At 34.9% G+C, this 9,202-nt stretch overlaps 1 protein-coding gene across 1 annotated transcript; it reads right to left on the reverse strand.

Moving 5' to 3' along the window:
- Positions 1-1,387: 1,387 nt before the first annotated feature.
- Positions 1,388-7,945, reverse strand: LOC103695889 (protein DETOXIFICATION 18-like). The gene is made up of 7 exons (XM_008777331.5): positions 7,559-7,945; positions 5,410-5,954; positions 3,052-3,138; positions 2,891-2,947; positions 2,565-2,803; positions 2,371-2,489; positions 1,388-1,797 (listed from the first exon to the last, which is right to left on the reverse strand). The coding sequence occupies exons 1-7, from the start codon at positions 7,805-7,807 to the stop codon at positions 1,669-1,671; spliced, it is 1,425 nt and encodes a 474-aa protein (XP_008775553.4). The 5' UTR covers positions 7,808-7,945; the 3' UTR covers positions 1,388-1,668.
- Positions 7,946-9,202: the final 1,257 nt, after the last annotated feature.

Raw genomic sequence — 9,202 nt, forward strand, 5'->3', positions numbered from 1 at the left:
TTTGGTATGAAAACTGGATGAGAGAGATAGTAAAATAAATTGCGGATCCTATATGTATTTTTCTGATGAGAGAGAGAAGATAAAACAAATACCATAGAGGGGTAATATTTGTTTTTCCATGCTAGATTACCGAGTAGAGATAATATGAAAATATTATTTTTTGACAAAAATACCCTCACTTATATTATATTAATATTATATTAATTATATTATATAATTAATAGTAATTATATTACTATATAATATATTGATATATTATAAAATATATTGATTAATCATATTTATAAATAATAGTATATTTAATATATTAATATATTTATTAATAATTGACATATTTACTTATATACTAAAACATACTAAATTTTATTTATAACAAGAAATACTTTTTCTAATATATGTATAATTAATTTAAAAATATTTACTAATTTATCTAAATATATTCCAATATTGAAATAGCAATATTGATAACGTTTATGTAAGTGAGCAATAAATGGCAAACAAATAGACCAAAAAAAATTATTACTTAAATTTTTTATACAAGGGTTTTATTGAAAATTTGACAACATTCCTCTATAAGATTGCCTCTAACCAAATATAGTAATATTTTTCGATGCCATTTTTCAGAGTAATTTTTTCCTCAATCAAATATGGTCAAATTTATTTTCCTCTATAATCGCTTTTTTAGATAAATAATTCCACAAATCATTATATTATCTCACAATTTGACATACCCCAACTAAACGAATCCTTAGATGTTCTACTACATTTATGTAAAGAGTGTATCAAGAGTCACCATGTAACTATATAAAGCCATGTAATGGTTTATCTTGTGAGCAAGTAAGAAGAGCTTAAGGACTATACTCCATCTACCCTCTCGTACTCTCTCCCACCATATCAACTCGAGTGATATTAGAACATTGATGCTGCCGTTGCCTGCAATATAGTGGGATCAGAGCTAAAGTGTGTGAACCCACCATACATCCAGACCCAACCATAAGAACTTTCTTTGTTATGCAATGTCACCTGCAACATTTGGATGGCTATGAATGAAGTCTTTGAGGGTAATCCTCCTCTCAGCCAAATTATGAACAAGCTCTGGCGGTCACCAATGAACTTCACCAACTGAAACGAAGTCATTCTACTGCCAGTTCTTCTAAACATACCTTGGCTCACTCGGGACACATCGCTGCGTCCCTCAATCATTGTTTGCATTCCCTGCAGCCAGTTATATTAAAAATTAATTTTGATGGAGTATTAATTGTGCTGGGGCAAGCTTCATCAGGCAAGACGATCATTGATCTGTTGTTGTGACTGCTGGTTTCTATTTCTCTGAAGTCTGATCAGTTATAGTGGCTGAGCATGGGAAGGAATTATAATGCAAGCAAGGTAGTTAAATGCTGCTGCAGTTTGGCTGGAAGAAGATTCAAGCACTGTGTGGTGCTATTGTTTGCATACATATAGTAAACCAAAGAACACATTTGCCTTTTGGCGCTAACAGCCTTGCTAATTGATAAACACTTGATTTTACACGTTCGCTGCTCTATCATAAAGCGCGATCATATTCTGAAATTGAAAATGCTCAATCCTTAAAAGAATAGGCATTCATTGGCTTATTATTAGATGATGCAAATCTCTAGCATCATTTCATGAGTTCTATAATGCCTCTAGCTAAACAAGCACATAATTTTGTTCATCCTTCGCTAGGAGGTCCAATCTTGTCCATTTAGTGCGCAGAGTGATCACTAAGAGGGAGCAAGCCTGACAGAAGAGACCACAGATCAAACCCATCCACAATCCCTGCACCAAGAAAACTTACTTCAGAAGCCTTCCAACATTTTAAGCTTAACTGGAAACCTAGAGATCATGTCGACTGATCATGAAAAGAAAAGGATGCATTTTTGCAATATTACGCATCGCAAAAGGATGTGGAATGTTATGCAAGTCTTATTAGCTTCATGAAAGTCCATATAGGTTATCAATGGTACGTATAAATATGTGCATGTAGTATAAGCAACAGGCTGATCAGGTAGACCTAGAAACTGCCAGCTTGCTTACTGGTGAAGTTTCTTCCTATCAAAGCCCTGGAATTGACTCCAGCCTTTTTTTTGTGCGGAGGCTTTAATTAGTGGTATCATAGGAGGGGCACCCTCTAGCCTCTTCTATATCCTTTGAAATGCTGACCCTTATCCGAGGTTTTACTTACACAGCATGGTTGTGAATGCGAGAATATGACCAATCAGATGTGGAGTTGCAGCATTGCAAGGGTTAAAATTTGAGAAGTGAAAAAGAAAATACAAGAACACAATGTATATCATCCTCACAAATGTATATCTATTGACCAAGTTCGGATAATAAACAAAGTCTACTCACCTTATCATAAAATCCCAACTTGAATCCAAAAAGAAGAGCCAATGTCATGCCAATTACATAAAATGCTACTAAGTTGGTCCAGGCTGCCAAGTGCTGCCAACCACAGCCTCTAGATACTCCTGCAAAACATTGCATAAGAGAAATCCTGAAACTTCACAGCTATGACAAACAAAAAATAATTGCACAGTAGTTACCAGATAAAACTCCTTGAGCTGAGTCCAATACTATAGACACTGTGAGTAGTGGAGTCATGTAAGCAAATGCCCTTATAATATCATGACTGCTGCTGAACAAGCTTGCCCATATATTATGACCAAAAACTAGTAGAAGAACAACTGTCAAAGCTAGAAGGATCGAGAGTTTCAGTGTCACAGCAACAGCATTTTTAGCCTTCTCTGTATTTCCAGCGCCTATCTCATTTGACACACGCGTGCTGGAACAAAATTTACGCATTCAATAAATAGGTAAACATTGTAAAAGAAAACTATCTAATGTAACTGAAGAGAGTTGCTTGATGTACCTTACAACTGCACTGAATCCGTATGTGATCATGTACGAGATTGCTTCTGTGTTCACGCTGGATCACACGTGCCACTTAGTTCCGACTGTCTATTGTTGGATTTGCCCTATAATCGTATTCAGAAAGATGACTTCAAAATTTAGAGGGATAAGAAATCATACCACATTGCTATTACTGAAGTACTCAACTCTGAGTTTGGCATCAATCCAGCAAGCAAAACAAGGATCTCGAAAGCGCAATATTCAAGGCTGAAAAAAGAAGAAAAACAAGAGTTTGCTGTTTGAACCATAAGCAAAGGAGCCATGGAAAACCAAATAGCTAAAAATGGAGAGAAGAAGAAGCAATGGATAAAGTAGTGCATATAGGGTATTCCGGTTGTTATGAGTTATGTATTTCTGCACTATGCCTTCTTTTTTGTACTATGCCTCTTTTTGGTTCTATGCCTTTTATTTTTCTTTTTGTGGGAGCAATATGCAGAATTTGATCCTAGACCTCCTCTGCGAAAACCCTTAGAGGAGAGGTGCCAACCAATAGCTGTTGACGCCATAAAGGTTATTCCATTTAACTGCAGTGTACATGCTGTAGTAGCCATAATTTTGCCTTTGTTTCCCGAGCAGATGTTAGAATTAAAGGATGTAAAATGTCAGCTTAAGCTGCTGAATAAAGAACAACAATCCCATTTTCAATCTTCAACTCCTTCCCTTACTTCATTCAAAATGGATCATAATGGTATTGTTTCAATCTGGCTGAGAAACGAGATGGCCAAAATGTTGCAAATCTTGGAATAAGTTTAAAATAACTCCTCTAACCTAGGAAAATTTACGTATTGTTCATCCTGAAGTTCAGAACCAGTTGGTAGCAAAATCTTACAAAAGCTTTAATGTTCTTTATCGAAGAAGAATCTTTTGAAGCGATCTCTCCACAAGACGAGTTGATAGATATCAAGAAAGAAATCATCAGTTTTAGATTCTCTGCATCACATCGTTGTCCCAAAGAAGGAAACTCATCCATTATAGTACTTGGTCCTCTCTGAACCCACAATAAGATTTAAGCATGAGTGACAAAATTCCATCCAAGAAAAGATGGAAATTGATGAAGATTTTTGAGTCCATTGGTTACATAAAAAAGAAAGCAGACATACAGATATTTGAAGTATATAATGAGCTTGAAACGAGAATTCGAACCATCATTTGTAAAACATTTTTTCCTTCAAGTAAAATTTATTAGTAACTCATGTTAGCCGAATTCTATTCCACTATTTTTATGTCCTTAGTAAATTTATGTTCTATTTTCACTCATAAGAGATAAGCATACCCTCTTTATCCTGGAATTGAGAGAATATCTAACATTTTTTATGTCAGTTGCAGTTAATCATGTATCATGTTCTACATTTATAAGAGAACTAGATAGTTAGGAGCTCTATGTGGATTTGAATGCATTTTTTCATATTTTTTAGCTTGTTCTTTTTTTCATGATCATCTAGCAGAACTGAAGAAAGAAACCTGATCTATCCTCTGTAATAACACAAAATCTGTCCAATTCTCTCTTGGGAAAGATTCAGGAGTGGGTCATGGAAAGTGATGCAAAGTCTTCTATGGAGTATAACCATAAATTTCCGTTCCCATGCCACTGCAAGCTAGTTTAAATCCTGTCAGCAAATTTGTTAGGTGATTAATAAATATTTTGCCTCCTGCTAGCAAGCTTTTTGCAGCTTTTTACTGACTTCAATATTTCAGCAACAATCTATATTCTCTTAAAATTTCCATTTGTGATCTATCATAGAGATAGAGCCTTCAAACTTGCTTGAATATTCTATTTCTACTCTTCTTACTTTTCCAGTGGAGCTCTGCTATTCACACAATCTCATGATGACCATGATGTTTGTGCATTGAAATAAATTATTCAACTACCCATTACCTCAACATTGGCTTAGCATATTTAATCTTTTCTTTTCTTTTTAAGTAAAAAGCTTACCTTGTTACTCAACTAGAGGTCTTGTCTTTAGCACAACAGCAGATGCTATAGATTGCATTTGTCATACTAAACTACATAATTTTAATTAATGACATCTCTACATAAATGAATCATTATATGCTACAGGTAAAAGATTAGATACAGAGATCATGATTCATTTATAGTTGATCACAGTATCCGAAATGTTCAGATATCAGAAGATACCAATAGACAAGACTCATGACTTCATATCCTAAACAAGAAGAACTATGTTATCTTCATAAGCCCTCATTGTCCAAAGTTCAGAATTTAGTCCCGGGTAAAATCAATTTTTCTTCACATTACTTTTCTGTGCACTAATCATGCCATCTGATCTAAATGATCCCTAAACAGTTCAAGCTCCTAATCTATATACTAAAAGTCTACCAACTGATTTGGAACAGACCACAAGATTGTATATAATTTTCTTTTGCAAAAAAAAAAAGGTCCAATCCAAGAAATTTACATAACATTTAAATATAAAGTGATGCTGATCTAACATATGCAAGACAGTTCTGCTAACTAACCAGACCATCACTGCCGAGGGAACAGCCAACCTCAAGCTAGAAATTACATACTGAAAAGATTCCATCGAGAGCCCTTCCCAAGTGCGCTTGAACTTCTCTGAGTAATTGATATAGGGTGCCAGCATCAACAATGATAACCATAATGATATGGAGCCAGCAAGCGAAGCTCCTTTGAATCCAAGGCCCAGGACATGGATCAGTAAATATGTTATCCCAACATGGAAAATTAGTGGGAGTACTGAACACACAACCAGAGCCATCACTACTGTTTGAGTCTGGAGAAACCTCATAACGCATTGCAAGAAGCCATAGGCAAAAAGACCTGGAATCAGATATCTCAGATAGAGGCCAGCCATTTTTGATACTTCTGGTTCTTGATGCAGCCAGATCAATAAGGTCTCTGAATAGTACCATAAGATGGATACTAAGATCGAAAAGAATGTAGCTATAAGAACTGATGATTGTAGGTATATTCCTAGCATCCGATACATCTTTGCACCATATGCTTGACCACAAAGTGTCTCGAGAGACCCACTTAAACCAGTCTGAAACAGAACATCACAGATGAGCAAAGAGGTAGTCAGCCAAGAAAGCAGTAATATTATTTTCTTTCAAACCATGTGATTCACTTTTGCAAAAATTTGGCAACTTGTATAAAGAACCAATCCAATAAATCTACAAAGGGACAGTAATTTGAAGCAGCTGCACTTGAACAGAATATGTAAGCAGCAAAGCAGCAAAGTGAAAAATTACAAACCACTTGAAAAGAAAGTTATGGGTTCTAAGAAAGTCACAATATCATCAAGTATATTATATCTTGTGCCTTGCATTATAATGATTACTATCAATAGTGTCAATTGTCACACCAACTTATTATGCCAGTATTATTTTGTAGATGTACAGTAGGGTCCACCTAGTAATTAGCTTTGCTGAGGCTTGATGAAAGGATTAAATGTGTTTGACCTTTTCTATTGTGAAGGAAGAGAAGAGACGTTTAATTGCTTGATGTCAAAACATTTGTTTAATCTTTAATTGTGTAAACTGAAATCTAAAGTCAATTATATAAACTCTAAAGCAGTTATTGTTGACTTGTTTGGACTCCTTAAGCTAAACACAGTAGTTGGAATCTGTGACCAAATTTCCATATTCTTATGTTGCTAATCCAAGACGAGTTGCTTCAGGTTCGCATTTTATGCAGGATTATCTATTCATAACAGTATGTGGCTAGCTATTTTATCGAATTATGTCATTAGCTTCTGCTGTCATTTTCCATTTTTTTCATTATTCCAGCTAATTACATCTGTTATAGCAGTCAATTATCTTAATGTAGAAAAAACCAACAACTGCAGTGCACAGCATATACCGGGATTCGTTCTCTGTCCCGAGATATACTGAGATTTTGGCAGCTGCTACGGGAACTGAGATACTCAAAATTAACTATTATTTTAGAATCTCATTTGAATATTTATTATTGAAGCAATAGTTTAAGATTGTAAGAAACTTGATTAAAAAAAAAAAGTCTGCCCATATTTGAATATTATATCTGCTGATATATTGGAACATTACCGGTTTATATCTGCCTGATATCAATACAAATGGATATCAATGTTGCTCGCTTGTATCCACACAACTTAAAATTATAAGCATATCTAAAAACTCTCCGAGATAAATTATATTTATATCTAATAATTTGAAAAACTTAAGCTTACCCTCTCTTCCGAGGTTCATTTTTATTCAATACTTTGACTCATAACTCAATAGAATGTTAGCCAAACCATTAAACTTAAATAAAACCTAAATACCATTTAATTTTTTTAAAAAAATAGCCAAAATAATCTTAAATGAGATTAATAGCCACCAAGAATATAAAAAAATGTGTGTATCCTCCTTTCCACTCAAGAACAGCTTCGACTTTTATATGAAACAAATGATTTCTAGATGTAAATATAGGTTTTAAATACTATTAGATGTAAGTCTAATAAATGTAAACCACTGGAAAGATTTTGTAATTTATCTAAAATTACTTTTTTTAAAAAATTAAAAAAAACGAGTTAAACTATCAAAGAAATAAACCAATATACATGGAAGCATTAAATTCTTGAGTTAACTCATGGCCGTCAGTGAAAAGGCTGGAAGAAGAGGTGGGTACCATGAGAGCTATGCCGGTGACGGTACCCCAGGAATTGCCGAGGGTGGCGCCGGCCAGCTCGAGGTCGCCGAGATGGCCGGCGAACATGACCGAGACAAGCGTGACGGCGTAGTAGGACATGCTGGTGATTATCATGGGCAAGGCGAACAGCAGCTGATTCTTGGCCTCCTCCTCGTCCAAAATTCTTCTCCACCATCCCTCTCTTCTCCTCTCTCCTCCACCAGACTCCAATAAGGGAGACGAAGACATGGCCCAGATCGTCCTCTCCTCTCCTCTCCTGGAAGGGGAGTAAGAGATAGCTATGAGATGGAGATGGGTAGGAGAAGGACGCCAGACAAATGGGATGAGAAACAAAACTGGAAGACTTAACGCTCAGTGATGACTAGGAGACTGGTTCTAACACTTCTCTTGCAGCCTTTCCTTGTGGACCTTGTGGTGTTTTTTTTTTAGAGAAAAAACAAAAAACAAAAACCTTTTCTCTCTCCTCCACCTACCCCTCTCTCTCTCTTTCTAAAAGGTACGTGCCAATGCGCGGCGATTCATGGTTAGCACGACAACGATGCTGCGAAGCTCCAATTCGTAACGCAAGAAATTCCTACGGCCACGTTTGGGACACGTGATGCCGCTAAGAGAAAACAATTAATGCGAAAACTCTCGTGGGCGCTGCGGCACGGTGGTTGCCTTCATTTTTCATGCACGTGCATAATAATTGAACTGACTATTGGCACGTGCTTCGGAAGATCTCCTCGCTGCCTTATCCCATTCGATCCGATCTAATATCCTGATTTATTTTTTAATTTATTCAGATTTATTCTTTTCTTTCGGAACCGGAGCGTTCGAATTTTTGTTTTTTATCTCAGATGTTTTTGCTGATTTCCTCTCCTGGGTAAAGAGTCCATGCTTTTTGACATTTTTTGGCCTTTGTTCCTCTGATTTTCATCTTACGCACTGAGGTTGTACGCCCACTTTCGTGATTGATCATTTGTATCAAAACAAGTAATTTAAAATTTAAATTAAACAAATTTTAGAAAAATATTTATAAGATTAATTGCTTACCCTAGACAAAGTTCATAGATAGCAAAAGAATTCCTAATTGAAATAGGTATGGGACACTCACTTGAAGAGGGTTACTCCTATATATACGTACATACGCATGCACAGGCATATATATTGAAAATATAAATTTCAAATCTAGGAATTTTCCTTCTAGATTTTGCCATCAAAAATCCCTTTTCTCTAAATTACCTATATAATCCTAGCTATATACAAATTAAAAATAAAATTATAATTATAATTTTATATAAATAAAAGATTTTTTCTAATTACAAGAGTTGTAGTAAATATATTATAAAATCTCAGCTTCTGATATAAAAAAATAAAAACTGATTACTAATATTTAAGGAAAGGATCACAAAAATTACAATAGAAAGTAAATAGAGAAAAATAAAAATATCAACTATAAACAAATATAGCAAAATATAATAAAATATTTACTTTTTTATGAGATTATACTAAAAAAATCATTTCTGTTTGTTGTTCTCTACCACCATTTTGTGATGAGATATAAATTAAAAAAAAAATGTAAAACATGCGTATCACATGCTAGGGTGCAACGAGAGTAAAAGTCATTTTATGTTTTGTCGT

Source organism: Phoenix dactylifera, chromosome 9 (assembly GCF_051530095.1).
Source record: "Phoenix dactylifera cultivar Ajwa chromosome 9, Ajwa_hap1_PhDact_Kaust_v1.1, whole genome shotgun sequence".
Classification (NCBI taxonomy): Eukaryota; Viridiplantae; Streptophyta; class Magnoliopsida; order Arecales; family Arecaceae; genus Phoenix; species Phoenix dactylifera.

Coding starts and splice junctions, on each gene's coding strand:
- LOC103695889 (XM_008777331.5), bottom strand. CDS start 7,807: ATGTCTTCGTCTCCCTTATTGGAGTCTGGTGGAGGAGAGAGGAGAAGA. Junction 2,490..2,564: donor AGCTCAAGGAGTTTTATCTG/GTAACTACTGTG, acceptor AATGTTTTGCAG/GAGTATCTAGAGGCTGTGGT. Junction 1,798..2,370: donor AGTTGGGATTTTATGATAAG/GTGAGTAGACTT, acceptor TTCTTGGTGCAG/GGATTGTGGATGGGTTTGAT.